The sequence below is a fragment of the Scyliorhinus torazame genome, chromosome 3 (assembly GCF_047496885.1).
Source record: "Scyliorhinus torazame isolate Kashiwa2021f chromosome 3, sScyTor2.1, whole genome shotgun sequence".
NCBI lineage: Eukaryota > Metazoa > Chordata > Chondrichthyes > Carcharhiniformes > Scyliorhinidae > Scyliorhinus > Scyliorhinus torazame.
In genome coordinates this window covers 303,207,952-303,226,264 of record NC_092709.1, presented here as the reverse complement: position 1 = coordinate 303,226,264, position 18,313 = coordinate 303,207,952, and the positions used below count along the sequence as shown (strand labels likewise).

The 18,313-nt window shown below is 56.0% G+C and overlaps 1 protein-coding gene across 1 annotated transcript in view; it reads right to left on the bottom strand.

Moving 5' to 3' along the window:
- The window catches only part of loxhd1a (lipoxygenase homology PLAT domains 1a), a 332,608-nt gene that overhangs the window by 300,617 nt on the left and 13,678 nt on the right, over positions 1 to 18,313 (bottom strand). Inside the window, exons 3-4 of the mRNA XM_072497474.1 lie at positions 9,237 to 9,395; positions 1,458 to 1,597 (exon numbers count right to left, since the gene is read on the bottom strand). Coding sequence (XP_072353575.1) covers positions 1,458 to 1,597; positions 9,237 to 9,395 — 299 coding nt within the window. The remainder of the gene's footprint in view (positions 1 to 1,457; positions 1,598 to 9,236; positions 9,396 to 18,313) is intronic.

Below are 18,313 nucleotides of genomic sequence, written 5' to 3'. Positions count from 1 at the left end.
GCGGGACTGGCAAAGGACGGGCGGCCGCTCGGCCCATCGGGGCCCGGAGAATTGCCGGGGGGACCGCTGCTAACGGCCCCCAACCAGTGTGGTGCCAATCCCACCCCCGCCCGAAAACCAGCGCCGGAGAATACAGCAGCCGGCGTCTGGGCGGCGGAGCGGGATTCACGCCCCCCCCCCCCCCCCCCCCCCCGGGGATTCTCCGTCCGGTGGGGGTTCGGGGAATCCCGCCCCAGATGCCCTGCAGGGGTTCAAGATGGTGGCTCCCCACCACTTTCTCAAGAGCGATTAAGAATGGGTAATAAATTCTGGAATCGCCAATGTTGCCCATATGCCCTGAATCAATTTTTAAAAAGGAATTTCCAGGATTTTGACCCAGTGATAGTGAAGGAACAACAATGTAGTTCCTGGAACAATGATAAAGATTTACGTGCGTAGGCCTGACCAGGGAAGAGTGGCAGATTATCTTCCCTAAATGATTTTAGTAAAACAGATGGAAATTAATACAATTCAATAATTTTATTGCAGAAGAATTCCATTCCAGACCGCACGGTGACACAGTGGTTAGCACTGCTGCCTCACAGCACCAGGGACCCGGGTTCAATTCCAGCCTCGAGTGACTGTCTATGTGGAGCTTGCACTTCCTTCCCGTGTCTGCGTGGGTTTTCCCCGGGTGGTCAGGTTTCCTCCCACAGTCCAAAGAAGTGCAGGTTACGTGGATTGGCCATACTATATTGCCCCTTAAGTGTCCAAAAGGTTGGATTGGGTTACTGGGTTACGGGGGTAGGGTGGAGGCTTGGGCTTAAATGGGGTGCTCTTTCCAAGGGCCAGTGCAAACTCGATAGGCTGAATGGCCTCCTTCTGCACTGTAAATGTTATGAGTAATCAATTGAATTTAAATTTCCCAGATGGTGACATTTGAATTTGTACCTCTGGGGCATGAGTCCAGTTCTCTGGATTACTAATCCAGCAAGAGTCACATTGGTACCCATAAATTTAGTCGCTTAGTACCACTGGGAGGGACGGAAATGGAGGGACTGAATTTGGTTTTACCGTCGGCCCATAATATCGACACAAATGGAGTGGCAGTGAGATCATAATTTCAAGAGAAAACTCCCTCCTGGCATCTCGCCTGTCTGTTGCAATTTTCAAACAGGTGGGGACATCATTAAACATTTATATTGGGGTCCTCAGGTGCAGTTAACACTCTGTCGTAATTCTGGTCTTCTATAGGACAGAGCACGAGTTGCAAGATTGCTCCTCCTAGCCTCACAAAAATCATCCAGGCCACTGGTTGCCGCCCTGTGGCGCCCGCCTTCCACCAGGATTGCCTTTTCTGACAGCGATTCTACTCATATTGCCAACCTAACCTGTTGCAGTTTATGAGACCCGACTAACGTGTTGCTAATTGCTACCCTCTGATTATCTCGAACAACAAATTGTCAGAGGCTGCTTACAGAAGGACAGCGCGGCTGCAGCTGGACTCCAAACTTCTTGGTATAGTAACCAAAGAGATGTGGGTCATTGAGAGTGTTGTATGGAGGGAAATTGCCCATCCGGTCATCCTTGTATCTGCACCCAGTGTCCCGAGTCCGTGCTGTAAAACAGAGCAATTGTTATTACCCTGCGTGCTCTATTTGAGACTCTGGTCAACATTCTTACGTGAAATTCCTATGGGTGCTATTTTCATGAAGTTATTAACCTACTTAAAATGAACCACTGGTAAAAGAGCACACTTAACAATTTAACACCAACATCTTAACGACTATGCTAAAAATAGTGCTCAGTGGAAATGCAAAACAGCAATGATTTAAGTTTTACTGATCATGATGTACAAGACATTCTGAAGTGAAGGAACTGTCCTGTATTGTGTGTCTTTTCACTGCTGGAACCTGGGTTAGGGATCAGAAGGTCAATAGGGCTGATGAAGAATTCCTCTGAGCAAATTCAAGTACACTCACAAAACATGCCAGAGGTTTGAAATAGTTACTTTGCATCAGTCCTCAGCCCTGTGGGTTGTGCTCTTTTACCACTTAAATTTCAGTTATCGTTATTGCAATGCACTAAAGTTGTAAATGAGAAAGCAAAAGCTAATTAAATTCTGGAAAAATAAATGATCCCAGATCTGGGGCTGGATTCCCTGCCGCCTGCCGCCGGTCGCGCAGTTCCCGATGCAGCGGAGAATCCAGCGTCAGGCAAAAATCGGGATTGGCACCAGGGTGACCCAGAAAATCCCATGGTAGGGGTTGTGGTGTTGGGTGCTCTGAGGTACAGATGAACCAACACGGTTGCGATTGGTACAACGCAGTTTTATTCCAACTTGTTATTTACAGATCTGTCTTGGTACTCAGCACGTGGTGACAGTGTGAGTGTCTTGTTAATCAGGTCCTGTCCTTGTCCTTGTCTCCAGATGGACTGGCCACCAGGTGTCGTGTTTCTTGTCTTATACTGTGTCTGCTCTTGTCTGTGATTGGCTGTCGTGTTATGTGTGCTAATTGGTCTGTTGGTCTATCTATCATGATGTGTGTGTTTGAATATCATGACAGGGGTGTGGGGTGGAATTGCGTTACAGCAGGAGAGGGGGCCAGCCACCGGACCTCTCTGTTGGGCCGCCCGCTCAAAATGGCGGCCTGATTATCCCCGCTATGCATAATTCTGCATGCCGAGGGATCGGAATTTGCCTCAGGATTTGTGCTCCCAGATCACAGATCAGTGGTGATTCATTTCTGGTGGGATAACTGGTGTGTTATGTGAGTTGGTTCAACGTTGACTGCAACTGGATGCAGTGAAACTAGAAACAGGCTTCCGACACAGGAGATGGTCCAACACTGTTTTATTGAACTTGTTGATTGCTGTACATAATCTGTTGTGGGTTGACACTCTATTAATCTAACTGATAACCTCCTACTGGCTTGACCAGACTAGCTCTCTACCACATGGAGATGGTGCTCACTGGCTTGTGCACTCTAACTTTCTCAGTAGCTGTGTCCTGTGAGAGAGAGAGACTCTTAATGCCCTGTGGGCTTTATAGTGGTGGTGTCCTGTCTGGTTATTGGTTGTTCTGTGTCGTGTGTGTTCATTGGTCATCCTGTGTGTCAATCACTGCCTGTCTGCATCTCATTATATACATGAGTGGGTATTATGACAATAATGTCCCCCAAATGGAGAATCCTACCCCTAGTCAAACTGTTTGTCAGATGGTATTCATCCAAGGATGCTGGGCCTGTTCTATGGGGCCTCTTGCTCAATTATCATGTTGCTCTGTGGAGTCCATGCTCATTCTGTGGATTGGTCATGTTGTACTGACATTCAAAAACCCAAGTACCGATATTCAAAATGGGCAATGAGACAGAATTGGTAAACTAAAAACCTGACGTCAGGTATAGAAATGTTTTTAGAAGGTCCAGTCTGTAAGCCAGACTTTGACAAAAAAAAGGGTTATCAGTGATGTGTGTAGTACCCTCAATAACAACGCAAGAGAGTAGAACGGTAAAAAAGGCTTTAAGAAGCTGAGAACTAGCCTGATGCCGAGACGGGTGCTTGCTGGGTGCCGCCTACAGGGCGGCCCCTTATATACGACTCCCTGGTGGGCGGACCCGGAAGCGGAGTCCCCCAGGGTTCCAAGCCTGGTCTTAAAGGGAACATCACCTTACATGATGATAAGGGTACAGTAACACAGTAACTATTCATCACATTCACCCCCTGTTTTTAAAAAAAACGCAAAGTCCGGCGGGGGTGAAGTGGAACCACAAGTCTATTTATTTAGGCGGCCTGATCTTCCTCGTCGAGCTTCTCCGCTTGGGCGGTGGTGCGGCGGACACGGACGTCTTAGGTGAGGGTACATCCGGGAGCACGGATGGTCGGAGCTTTGGTCCGGGTCGGGGTAGGGGGTCGGGGCGCGGGGCGGATAGCTGGGGCTGGGGGTAGGGTGCTGGTGGGGAGTGTGGAGGGGGGGACACTAGGGGGCGTGCGCGGTCGGTGTCCACCGACGGAGAGGGGAACTGGGGGAGGGGGGCATCAGTGGGTGCCAGGTCCCGCAGGGAAACCGTGAGAGGGGAAGGCGTCTGTAGTGGGGGAGCCAGCGGGTGCCAGATCCCGGAGGGAAACCGTGTGTTGCCTGCCGTCGGGGTGCTCGACGTAGGCGTATCGGGGGTTAGCATGGAGTCGTCGGATCCACTCAATCAGGGGGTCCGTTTTATGGCTCCTCGCGTGCCTCTGGAAAAGAACAGGTCCCGGAGTCATCGGCCAAGGTGGAAGTGAGACCCCGGAGGTGGACTTCCTGGGGAAGACAAACAATCGGTTGTGAGGGGTCTCATTCGTGGCCGTGCAGAGGACCGACCTAATGGAGTGTAGGGCATAGGGTAGGACCTCCTGCCCGCGGGTGCTTGGGAGACTTCTCGACCATAGGGCCAGGAGGACAGCCTTCCAAACTGTCGCGTTCTCCTTCTCCACCTGCCCGTTTCCCCGTGGGTAAAAACTGGTCGTTCTGCTCGAGGCGAAGCCCTTGCTGAGCAGAGACTGACGCAGCTCATTGCTCATGAATGATGTACTCCGGTCGCTGTGGATATAAGCGGGGAAACAAAACAGGGTGAAGATGCTGTGCAGTGCCTTAATCACGGTGGCCGAGGTCATGTCGGGACAGGGAACGGCGAATGGGAAGCGGGAGAACTCGTCGATCACCGTTAGGAAGTAGGTATTGTGGTTGGTGGACGGGAGGGGACCTTTGAAGTCCACGCTTAGTTGCTCAAAGGGCCCCGAGGCCTTTACAAGGCGAGCCTTGTCTGGCCGGTAGAAGTGCAGTTTGCACTCCGTGCAGACCTGGCAAGCCCTGGTCATGACCTTGAAGTCCTTGATGGAGTAAGGTAGGTTGCGGGACTTGATAAAGTGGGCGAGCAGGGTAACCCTGGGGTGACAGAGGTCATTGTGGATGGCCCGCAGGCGATCCTCCTGCGCATTGGCGCACGTGCCGCGGGACTGGGCATCTGGGGGCTTGTTGACCTCCCCTGGACGATACTTGATATCGTACGTGTAGGTGGAGCGTTCGATCCTCCAACTCAAGATTTTATCATTTTTATTGTTGCCCCATTGTGCGTTATCAAGCTTGAAGGCTACTGACCATTGGTCAGTGACGAGGGTGAACCTCCTGCCGGCTCGGTAGTGCCTCCAGTGCCGCACGGCCTCCACAATGGCTTGTGCCTCCTTTTCGGCTGCAAAGTGCTGAATCTCGGAGGCGGTGAGAGTCCGGGAGAAGAAAGCTACTGGCCTGCCTGCCTGGTTGAGGGTAGCAGCCAGGGCGATGTCTGACCCATCGCTCTCTACCTGAAAAGAGATGGTTTCGTCCACCGCGTGCAGAGCGGCCTTGATGATGTCGGCCTTGATATGGCTGAAGGCCGACCGGGCCTCAGCCGTCAGGGGAAATGCCGTGGTCTTCATGAGTAGGCGGACTTTGTCCACATATTTGGGGACCCACTGGGCATAATAGGAGAAAAGCCCCAAGCACCGTTTGAGGGCCTTGAGGCTACGGGGGAGGGGAAGTTCCTTAAGGAGGCGCATGCAGTCGGGGTTGGGACCTAGGACCCCATTTTCCATGATGTAGCCGAGGATGGCTAGTCGGGTTGTGTGGAAAACGCATTTTTCTTTGTTGTGGGTCAGGTTGAGGGCTCGGGCGGTCTGGAGGAACTTTTCAAGGTTCACGTCATGGTCCTGCTGACCATGGCCGCAGATGGTGACATTGTCCAAGTACGGGTATGTAGCCCGCAAGCCGTACTGATCCACCATTTGGGCCATCGCCCTCTGGAAGACGGAGACCCCATTTGTGACGCCGAAGGGGACCCTGAGGAAGTGGAAGAGCCAGCTGGATGCTTCGAAAGCAGTATAGGGGCGGTCTTTCGGTTGGATAGGGAGCTGGTGGTAGGTGGATTTGAGATCGACAGTGGAAATACCCGGTATTGGGCGATCCGATTGACCATTTCTGCTGTGCGAGGAAGGGGGTACGCATCGAGCGGCGTGAAGCGGTTTATGGTCTGGCTATAGTCCACGACCATCCGTTTCTTTTCCCCGGACCGTACCACCACCACTTGTGCTTTCCAGGGGCTGTTGCTAGGCTTGATGACCCCCTCTCCCAGTAAACGCTGGACCTCTGACTTGATAAAAGTCACAGCTTGGGCACTGTACTGCCGGCTCCTGGTGGCGACGGGCATACAGTCGGGGGTGAGGTTCGCGAATAGAGAGGGGGGGGTGCGACTTTCAGTGTCGCAAGGCTGCATACCATGAGGGGGGGCAAGGGTCCGCCGAACTTCAGTGTCAGACTTCGGTGGCTGCATTGGAAATCCAGCCCGAGCAGCAGGGGGGCGCAGAGGTGAGGGAGGATATAAAGTTTGAAATGAGCGTATTCAGCGCCCTGGATCGAGAGGTCCGCAATGCAATGCCCCTTGATTTGGACCGAGTGGGACGCAGATGCGAGGGCTATGGTTTGGGACACGGGACGGGTGCACAAGGAGCAGCGCCTTACCGTTTCTGGGTGGATAAAGCTCTCCGTGCTCCTGGAGTCGAAGAGGCAGGGAGTGTCGCGCCCGTTGACCTGGATCTACACCATGGAATTCTGCAGGTGCTTTGGCCGCGTTTGTTCGAGGGTGATCGCTCCCAGTCCGAGTCCTCAGCCGAGTCAGATTCACAAAATAGCCGCCGCCGTCGGTCGCACATGTCGGGTCGTGACGATGGTCGCTGCCAAGATGGCCACCCCCATGATTCGCACGAGGCAGATGACACGTCAGATGGGGGGGGGTGTCCGGTCGGTGTGCAGCCGCGTTGCGAGGCCAGCCGGCCTGTGAGCCTGATTTTCGGGCCTGATGATCTTTTTGTTTCTGGGCCTTGGGCCTGGCCAGGCAAACCCTCGCGAAATGCCCCTTCTTCCCGCAGTCGCTGCAGGTGGCGGAGCGGGCTGGGCAGCATGGACGTGGGTGCTGGCCCTGCCCACAGAAATAGCACGGCTGAGTCTGGGGAAGTCAGAGGGGGCTCGCAGGGTCCGCGGGCTACGTGCTTAGATTGTGGCGGGCCACGTGCAGCGAGGTGGCGAGCGTTACGGTGTCCTGGAGGTCTTTTGCTCCATTTTCGAGGAGTCGCTGCCGGATCTTAGACAAACGGATGCCGGACACGAAAGCGTCTTGGATGTGCAGGTTCATATGGACTTCCCCCATCACATCCTAAAGGTTGCAGTTCCTGGCGAGCGCGGTGAACTTTTCCACAAATTCGTCTAGCGTTTCCCCTGAGCGCTGCCGGCAGGTAGAGAGCAGATGCCGGGCATGTACCTCGTTTATGGGTTTGACGAACCGCTTGCGTAGGATCTCGACCGCCTCGTCATAAGTAGTCGCCTTCTCGATTGTGGCGGAGATTCGGTGACTCACCCAGGCGTGGAGTAGGCGCAGCTTGCGTGGCCCTAGGGCGGGAGTCTCCGAGGAGTCCAGGTAGGCCTCGAAGCAGCGGAGCCAGTACTTAAAAATGTATTTGGCCTCCGGTGTCCGTGCTTCCAGGTTGAGCTTCTCCGCTTGAGCCCTGCGTCCATCCTAACGTAGTCTGCTTATTAAATTGCAGTACCATCAATAACGACACAAGAGTGTAGAACGGTAAAGAAGGCTTTAATAAGCTGAGAACTAGCCTGATACCAAGACAGGTGCTTACTGGCTGCCATCTACAGGACTCCCTGGTGGGCGGAGCCGGTGGCGGAGTCTCCCAGGGTTCCCAGCTCAGTCTTAAAGGGGACATCACCTTACATGATGATCAGGGTACAATAACACAGTAACCATTCATCACAATGTGCAATATGGTTTCTGGTAAAGAAGACCATGGGGTGATTCTCTGGCCACGTTGCACTTGGTTCAAATCCCGCTGTGTCGGGGGATTTACGGGAGAGGCCCGAAAAAGTCACTTGAGCGTGAATCACTACTGGTCTTTAAAACTGGGGACCAGTCACCATGGGCTCCAAAGGGAAACAACGAGACGAGGACCGTCTCCACTTACCTCCAGCGAGATCAAGGGCACAGCAGGCACTGGACAGATGCTGTGGTGGCAGGGGTGGTGGGGGTATCCTTCATGGTAGTTGAGGTTTGGACGGGCTCGGGCTAGAGGGGGCCAGGTCATGGGACTGCCCTGGGATGGGGGTCGCTTTGGGTCTGTGAAATCTTGAAGCTTGATTTCTTTCATGTTTAACATCCTATAACGGGGCAAAGCACATCTGCAGCCTGTCTGTCCTAATATCCTCTCTCAAGACAGAGTCATTCTGCAGCTTGTTTCTTGAAGAGGCATTTCACTCCCATTGAAGTTTCAATGTTGCAGTATGCCTGCTTTTACCCCTTTGTACTTGGTTGTTTTATTACCATTTCATTCCTCTTGAAGTTTCAATAGGCTCTGTGGTTTCAATGTTGCAGTATGCCTGCTTTTATTCCTTTATATCACACAGAATCTCTGCAGTGTGGAAGGAAGCCATTCGGCCCATCAAGTCTGCACTAACCCTGCAAAAGAGATCCCCCCTATCCCTGTAACCTAATCTTTTGGACACTTAGGGGGCAATTTACCATGGCCAATCCACCTAACCTGCACATCTTTGGACTGTGGGAGGAAACCGGAGCACCCGGAGGAAACCCACGCAGACACGGGGAGAAAGTGCAAACTCAAGTCGCCCAAGGCTGGAATTGAAATCGGGTCCCTGGCGCTGTGAGGCAGCAGTGCTAACCACTCGGCCACCGTGCCGTACTTATTGCTTACATTACATTTCGCATCCCCACTGATGTTTGCGAGCCTCTGTGGTTTCACTGGAGTAGTCTGCCTGCTTTCATCCCTTCGTACTTGTTTTTGTATTTAATTTCACACCCCATTACTTTTAAAAGCCGCTTGATTGTCAAAAGAAGGCTATCTCAAAGGAGGAATTAGCTTTGTTTGCTGTGTCAGGCTGGCACAGTGGTTAGCACTGCTGCCTCACAGCACCAGGGACCCAGGTTCAATTCCAGCCTTGGGTGAGTGTGTGGAGTTTGCATTTTCTCCCTGTGTCTGCGTGGGTTTCCTTCGGGTGCTCCGGTTTCCTCCCACAGTCTCCCACAACCTCCCACAACCAACCAGGGGCTGGTTTAGCACAGGGCTAAAGAGCTGGCTTTTAAAGCAGACCAAGGCAGGCCAGCAGCATGGCTTGCCTGTCACCTTTCTACTGCCATGGCACGAGTGACGATGCGTCCGTCAGTACTCACCAGCAAATGGGGCTTTCCTGCTGACTGCAGACTCCATGGATCTGTGATTTAGGATCACTTTGTACTTCCTGAGACTGTTGCTCCACTGTTCATCTTTTTTCCTGGGGTCATTCCACACAGGTTTACCTGTCGGGGGAGAAATGTCCCTGTGCTGGAACCCTGGTCCAAAAGAGGGGAAGAATATTAGTCAGTACGTACGTCATTCATGATTTTATAGGTTGTTAATGTGGGAGGGGACTCTTGGTGTACAAGCTGTGATCAACTCATGACGAAGGTCAGAGAATATGGAGTCAGATGTTTAGCAAGCTGGCTAAAGAGCCGAAAACGGAGCAGAGGCCGCCAGTTCACCATCACAGACCAGGGGCATGTGGGTTGTGGGGTTCAACAGGGTCAAATTTGAAGCTAACCATTTACATCAATAATTGGGGCTCAGGAATTGTAAGTACTTATCAAAATGTATGGACAAAGCCAAATTGAGAGTTACAGTTAATGCTGAGGAAGAAGAGACAAGGTTAACAATGTTGCAGAACGGGAATGTAAATGGTGAATTCATTTCAGTACAGGTAGCTGTGAAGTAGTGTACTTTGGTAGGAGATGTACCCTTTGTAAAATAGTCTTCTAAATGGGGTAGAGGCACTAAGGGATCTAGGATACAATTTCACAATTCATCAATAGCAACACAGGCATAAAAATTACAAGCAAACCATTGCGGTTAATTTCTAGAGGATTAGAACTCAAAAGTGGAGGAACTATATTAAACTCACCTGGACCCTTGATTATATCAAACTTAAGAATAGTGTGCATAGTTGTGGGGCGGGATTCTCCCCTACCCGGCAGGGCGGGCCCTACCGGCGCGAAGGAGTGGCGTGAACCCCCCGCCAGGTCGGAGAATCGGCAGGGGACGGCATGAATCCCGCCCCCGCCGGCTGCCGAATTCTCCGGCCCCCCAAAAAATCATGCTGACGCGCATCGCGCCGCCCGCCTCGGAGAATGGCGAGAACCGGCGCGACGCCATGGGCCCCGGGACTGCACGAATTCTCCCGGATGGGCCGAAGTCCCGCCAACCTGACCACGGGTCACGTCAGCGTAAATGAAACCACCTATTTAACGACGTCAACCAGTTGTGATGGTTGACGCCGGCCAGCGCGGAGGTGGGGGTCGGTGTGGGGTGGCTGCAGGAGAAGTGACGGCGCGGCCGCAGTTGGTGGGGAGTGGTGTGGGGGGGGGGGGATGGAGTGGGAGGGGTGTGGTGTGGGGGGATGTGTGGAGTGCGGGGGGTGGAGTGAGGGGGGTGTGGAGTGGGGGGGGTGTGGAGTGGGGGGGTGTGGTGTGAGGGGGGGTGGAGTGCGGGGGGTGGAGTGAGGGGGGTGTGGAGTGAGGGGGGTGTGGAGTGGGGGGGTGTGGTGTGAGGGGGGGTGGAGTGCGGGGGGTGGAGATGGGGGGTGTGGAGTGGGGGGGGGGGGTGGTGTGAGGGGGGGTGGAGTGGGGGGGGTGGAGTGCGGGGGGGTGGAGTGAGGGGGGTGTGGAGTGGGGTGGTGTGGGGGGGTGGAGTGGGAGGGGTGTGGAGTGGGGGTGTGTGGTGTGGGGGGGTGGAGTGGGAGGGGTGTGGAGTGGGGGGGGTGGTGGGGGGGTGGAGTGGGGGGGTGGAGTGGGGGGGTGGAGTGGGGGGGTGGAGTGGGGGGGTGGAGTGAGGGGGGTGTGGAGTTGGCGGGGGTGGAGTGGGGGGTGGAGTGGGGGGGTGGAGTAGGAGGGGTGTTGAGTGGGGGGGTGGAGTGAGGGGGGCGTGGAATGGGGGGGTGGAGTAGGGGGGGTGGAGTGAGGGGGTTGTGGAGTGAGGGGGTGGGGGGGTGGAGTGGGGGGGTGGAGTGGGGGGTGGAGTAGGGGGGTGTTGAGTGGGGGGGTGGAGTGAGGGGTGCGTGGAGTGGGGGGGTGGAGGGGGGGGGGTGGAGTAGGGGGGGTGGAGTGAGGGGGTTGTGGAGTGAGGGGGTGGGGGGGTGGAGTGGGGGGGTGGAGTGGGGGGTGGAGTAGGGGGGTGTTGAGTGGGGGGGTGGAGTGAGGGGTGCGTGGAGTGGGGGGGTGGAGGGGGGGGGGTGGAGTAGGGGGGGTGGAGTGAGGGGGTTGTGGAGTGAGGGGGTGGGGGGGTGGAGGGTGGTACAGGTAATGATGACATGTCGTCTATTCCCCCCCCCCCTTGCAGGCCGTTATGTTTGATGATCACCCAGCGATGTTGGCCGCCGTGGGGAGCAGGAGCAGGAGCGTGCCACGGAGGCGGCGGAGGCTGCCGCAGAGGAGCGTGCCGCAGGGAGGCAGGTGGCAGCCGCCCAGGCTGGAGGGCCGCCCGCACAAGAGGACAAGGAGAGGAGGAGGAGGAGGTGGTGGTGTCACGGCGACGGAGACGCCCGATGAGGCCATGTGTGTATCGGACCCGCTCGTCGTACCAGGACCACACGGACCAGGCATGCAGGAGGGGATTCCGGATGAGCCAGGAAACCGTCGCCCATATCTGCCACCTGATGGCACACCTGGCACCGCGTGGCACTGGCGGAGGACACCCTCTCCCCGTGGCCGGCAAGGTTATGGTGGCCCTGAACTTTTATGCCACGGGGTCATTCCAGGCGCCGAGTGGGGACCTGTCCGACATCTCGCAGGCATCGGTGCACCGGTGCATCCGTGCAGTGACAGGCACTCGATATGCCATTGCGGATCGCTACATCCAGTTCCCTATGGACCGGGCCAGCCAGGATCCCCGGGCAGCGGGCTTCGCTGCGGAGGCTGGGATGCCCATGGTCCAGGGCGCGATCGATGGGATGCACGTCGCCGTGCGGCCACCTGCGGATAACAGGGCGTGTTCACGAATAGGAAGGGGACCTATTCCATGAACATTCAGGTGGTCTGCGACCACCGCATGTTGATCCTGCACGTCTGCACGCCGTACCCGGGCTGTGTACATGACTCATTCGTATTGGCGCAATCCTACATCCCCACCATGTTCGAGGGACGCCCCCCCCCCCCCCCCCCCCCCGGCTGAGGGGCTGGTTGCTGGGTGACAGGGGTTACCCGTTGCGGTCATGGCTGATGACCACTATACGGAGGCCACAGACTGACGTAGAGGTCGCCTACAACGATGCCCATGCAGCGACCAGGGGTGTGATAGAGAGGTGCTATGGGCTGCTAAAGATGCGTTTCAGGTGCCTGGACCACTCTGGTGGGGCCCTCCAGTACCCGTCAGATAGGGTCAGTGGATCGTTGTGGTGTGCTGCGTCCTGCACAACATAGCCCAGCAGAGGGCGATGTGCTGCAGGCAGAGGAGGGGGAAGGGGAGGAGCAGCAAGACGAGGCGCAGACCTCCCCAGGTGAGGAGGATGGGGCAATGGTTAGAACAGACGGGCTGGCCATGGACGGGAGGCTGCCCACCGTTACCGGCTGGGCCAGCGGGCACGGGACAGGCTGATAGCCGCCCGGTTCACGGGCTGGGGGGGCATGGGAATCGCCGAGTATGGGCACAGACTGCTCACCACGGCACCAGCCTACCATCTTCACCCCACCCACCCACCACCAACCACCCTCGCCCCACCCACCCACACGCCAACCATCCTCACCCCCCACCCAACACCAACCATCCTCACCCCACCCACCCAACACCAACCACCCTCACCCCACCCACCCACCCACCAACCACCAACCACCCTCACCCCACCCACATGCAGACCACCCCTCCATTGCACATTCACCTGCGGCACAACGGGCCGGGCTCACACGGTCGCCGTATTGCAGGCCATGGAAGATGATGACAACCCGCTCTGCGATGAGCTCTGGGCTCCACATTGTTGGACTATGTCTGACCCATGGCCACAGTACCACCATCCACCCGGACCATCCCTGCATGCGGCTGTGACACTGCAGCGCACGGTCCCATCGTCTGCCCGGGGGGATGGTGAGGGCAACTCGGAGGGCGGGGGGGGGGGTGGTGGGGGGGGGCACATTCACCTGAGGCCAACGTTCTATCACCCCTCACACACACACTGGCGCTCACCTCACACCCCACCCCCGCACGCATCGGACAGAGCACAAAGGTAGCTTCTGTAGGTGTGAAAGTGATTTTAATAACAAACAGTTCATACACGTGCCCTGGCCCCCTATAACTAATCTGTGCCCTGCACCCGTGCCAACTTACTCAGAGTCTAATTGTTTGGCCTTACGGGCCCTATGACTATGTCTAGGTGGTTCCCCAGACGGTACAGCAGAACTGGAGGCGAACTCCTGTGATTCCTGCCCTGTGAATAGGGACCCTTTGGCGGCCGTTTCCTGGGGCGTCCTGGCCTAGATGGGCCAGGCTGCGGCCCGGGCGACTGGGATGGCGAGCTGCCAGCCTGTCCTGCCCGTTGCCCACCAGATGCACCTGGGATGGAAGGGGGGGAGTCCGAGATGTCGCGGTGTTCCGGGACCTCCCCTACAGGGGGACCCGGAAGGGGCCCCAGTATCTCCTCCACCCTCGGGGTGCCCGATGGCCCCCGGGCCTCTACATGGGTCGGGGATGCGAACGGACCGAGCACCCGACGCCCCCCCCCCCCCCCCGACACCTGGCGCTGCCAGTCCTGGATGCCCGCCCTGGTATCAACAAGGGTCTGCAAGTTTGCAGCCATGGAGCTCAGGGAGTTGGCCATCCCCATCTGTGTCTGGGCGACGCCGGCCAGCACCTGGGCGATGGCGCTGATGCCCTCAGCGATGGTCTGCTGAGACTGGGCCACTGCCTGTTGAGACTGGACCACGGCATTGAGCGCCTCTGCGATCTGCTGCTGGCTCTGGCTCATGGCTTCCTGTGAAAGAGCAGCCATGTCCTGGGCCACAGACGCCGCCTGCACGGAAAGCCCCAGGCCTTGCATACTGCTCCCCATGTCTGACACCGTCACCCCCATTGTCTCCACAGCGGACGCCACCGCGGTTTTGGCCTGGGTGGCACGTATGACCGGTACCACTCCCAGCTCCTGCACGTGGATGGACTCCTCCACCTGCGTCTGCAGCTGCCGCAAGCCGGCCGTCACCCCCTTCGATCGTCCCTTGGTCCGTGACTACATCGGGTCTATGTGTGGGTGTGGTACCTCCAGGAACCGGGACCCGTCTGGGCAGCAGATGGTTGCTCGCGCCGGGCTGCCCTCCGACCGCCCGGCCCCTCGGCTGCTCCTACCTCCACCTGCTGTACCGGGACGGCTGTGTTGTGTCCACCAGTGAGTGTACCAGACGCCTCATCACTAAAGTGACCAACCGAGGTGAGTGTCTCTGCGATGGCGGAGGGTGTAGCAGTGGCTTAGTGTCGTGCTCCTCATCCGACCCAAAGTCCAGGGTCCCCTGGAGTGGTGATTCCTGTCTATCCGTCCCCTGTGTGGGTGTCGTGTGCGTCAGTGTCCTGGTTAGGTGTGTCCTGGGTAGGTGTGTCTTGGGTAGGGGTGTCCTGGGTAGGTGTGTCCTGGGTAGGTGTGTCCTGGGTAGGTGTGTCCTGGGTAGGTGTGTCCTGGGTAGGTGTGTCTTGGGTAGGGGTGTCCTGGGTAGGTGTGTCCTGGGTAGGTGTGTCCTGGGTAGGTGTGTCCTGGGTAGGTGTGTCCCGGGTAGGTGTGTCCTGGGTAGGTGTGTCTTGGGTAGGGGTGTCCTAGGTAGGGGTGTCCTGGGTAGGGGTGTCCTGGGTAGATGTGTCCTGGGTAGGTGTGTCCTGGGTAGGTGTGTCCTGGGTAGGTGTGTCCTGGGTAGGTGTGTCCTGGGTAGGTGTGTCTTGGGTAGGGGTGTCCTAGGTAGGGGTGTCCTGGGTAGGTGTGTCCTGGGTAGATGTGTCTTGGGTAGGGGTGTCCTGGGTAGGTGTGTCCTGGGTAGGTGTGTCCTGGGTAGGTGTGTCCTGGGTAGGTGTGTCTTGGGTAGGGGTGTCCTAGGTAGGGGTGTCCTGGGTAGGGGTGTCCTGGGTAGGGGTGTCCTGGGTAGGGTGTCCTGGGTAGGTGTGTCCTGGGTCGGTGTGTCCTGGGTAGGTGTGTTCTGGGTAGATGTGTCCTGGATAGGTGTGTCCTGGGTCGGCTGCGATGGGGGCCTGTTCCTGTGGTTGCCCCCCCTCGTCGTTGGATCTGGCCCGCCGGCGTCGCCGCACTCGCACGAGATGGGGGCGTCGTATGCCTGATGGGCCGGGTCTGTCCCTGGCTCGTGGCCGCCCTGTATCGTCCTGGGCGGTCGGCATCCGCGGGGACGGGCAAGGTGCATATGGGGGAAGGGGGATATGGGAGAAGGGGGATATGGGGATATGGGAGAAGGGGGATATGGGGATATGGGAGAAGGGGGATATGGGGGAAGGGGGATATGGGGGAAGGGGGATATGGGGGAGGGGGATATGGGGGAAGGGGGATATGGGGGAAGTGGATATGGGGGGAGGGAATATTGAGATATGGGGGATATGGGGGAAGGGGGATATGGGGGAAGGGATATGGGGAAGGGGGATATAGGGGAAGGGAGATATGGGGTAAGGGGTTATGGGGGATATGGGGAAGGGGGTCATAGTGGAAGTGGATATGGGGGATATGGGGATATGGGGGTTATGGGGAAGGGGATATGGGGGAAGGGGGATATGGGGGAAGGGGGATATGGGGGAAGGGGGATATGGGGGAAGGGGGATATGGGGGAAGGGGGATATGGGGGAAGGGGGATATGGGGAAGGGGGATATGGGGGAACATGGGGGGAGGGGAATATGGGGGATGGGGAAGGGGATATGGGGATGTGTGGGATAGGAGATATGGGGGAAGGGGGAAATGGGGAAGGGGGATATGGGGAAGGGGATATGGGGAAGGGGATATGGGGGATATGGGGGAAGGGGGATATGGGGGAAGGGGAAAAGGGGGGCAGTCCATGGGGGGATCACACTTGGTGGTGCCCCCCTGACTTCTGCATCCGCAACCTCCCGGTCTTCGGGTCCTCCTGCAAGTTCCAGGGCCCTCTACTCATGGATGGTGAGTGTTCGCACTTTAGCTGACCCCCTCCAGTCCTCTCATGCTCCCGGTTGTTGTGAGCGTGCTTCTCCTGTGGGGGGCGGGAGGGGGGCAGGGATAAAGGGCAACAGTGTTAGGCAGACATATACATGCGGACCAGCAGTTGTGTGTATGTTGGCAGAGGTTGATAACCCATCCTGCCACTGCAGCCTGCATGGGTGGGTGCAGCCATGTCGGTTGCACCTAGGGCTGTGCCCACATCGGAGGTGAGGGTGGGTACTCGCCCTGGCTGCCCTGACAAGGTCGTTGACCTTCTTGTGGCACTGGGCGCCTGTTCTGGCTGTTACACCCACAGCGCTGACGGCCTATGCCACCTCCCTCCACAGGCCCCGGCTGAGTCGTGATGCAACCCTGCGGCCGTGTCCGGGGTACAGGGCCTCCCTCCTCTGCTCCACCGCGTCCAGGAGCGCCTCGATGTCCCGCTCCTGGAACCTCGGCGCTGGGTGGCGGGCGGCCATTTTGACGGGTCTTTGTGCTGCGACGCCGCGCGGCTAGAGTGACGTTGCGCGTCCGTGACGGGTGACGCCGTCGCGAATGGCGTCACGCCGCTGCTAGCCCATTCGGGGCCGGAGAATTTGCGCCGTTTCGCGGGTCCCGACGCCAGAGTGATTCGCGCCGTTTTTGCCGCCGGGTTCTGGCCATCGCGCCGATTATAAGAGAATTCCACCCAATGTCTTCAGGAGAGGAACAAATGATAGTATTTACTTCACTCTTACTGATGCAGAAACAAATTAAGCTCAACTAGGAAAAATGACTTTGAGCATCATTTTCGGGTAAGAAGGTTTCACCATGACCTTTATGGACATCATTTTACTCTTTCTTTTTTTAATAAATTTAGAGTACCCAATTATCTTTTCTCCAATTAAGGCTCTAATTTGAGCACCTAATCTGCAGATCTTTGGGTTGTGGGGGTGAAACCCACGCAGACATGGGGAGAATGTGCAAACTCCACACGGACAGTGACCCAAGGCTGCGATTCATCATTTTACTCTTTCAATAGATCATTGAGCCTTGATGATAATCTTCTGGTCTTGTAAATGTATTCCTTCCTTAGCAGCTTGTCGGTTACAAAGATGGTCATTGATATTATTGGCACACATGTACAATATCCAATATCGTAAATTGGAGCAACATGTATATTTTGATGCTTTGTTACGATTGCCTTTACAAGTTAAGCAGGAGCCTGAAGAATATTATGTCAACATCCTATATTTCTCACTCATGGATAATGTATCTATGACTTCTCCTCATGTTCAGAGACACATAAGAACTGATCCAGTGATGCAGAAGGTAATGGACATGGTCCAGAAAGTAATGATGACTGACATTCACCGTAAAAATCCAGATCCCAAACCCCACATCACAGGAAGACGTGAATTGACAGTCCGGAATGGTGTTTTATTATGGGGAATCTGAGTGATTATTCCCCCGTGCTTACGTAATAAAGTACTTGACCAACTGCATGAGGGACATCCTGGTCTGGCGAGGATGAAGGAATTGGCACCCAGTTATTTTTGGTGGCCAGGATTAGATGCCCAAACCAACGAGAAAGTGGAGCAATGTAAATCCCGTGCAAAACTGAGGAACACTCCACCACTGCAACCATTCCATCCGTGGGAATGGCCGACACAATCGATTATGCTGGTCCACTGGAGAGTCACATGTTTGTAGTGATTGTGGATGCATGTTCGAAATGGCCAGAAGTCGGGATCAGGAAATCCACAACAACAGAAAAGACTATTGATAAGCGGGACAAAATATTCACAAGGTTTGGAACACCAGAGCAGGTCAAAAGTGACAATGGTATTCAGTTCACTTCGAAGGTGTTCTAGGATACCTGAAGGGAAATGGTGCACAGCACATTAAAGTCAGTTCCGTACCATCCTGCAACTAATGGGCTGGCAGAACCAGTTGTGCAGTCACTTAAACATTCCATCAAGACATCAAAGGACCAAAGGTACATTGGCAAGAAGAGAGAACAAATTCTTGATCAGGACACTGCACACGCAACAACAGAGTTGCCCAGCAATGCCACTGTTCAAAAGGATACTGCGAGCACT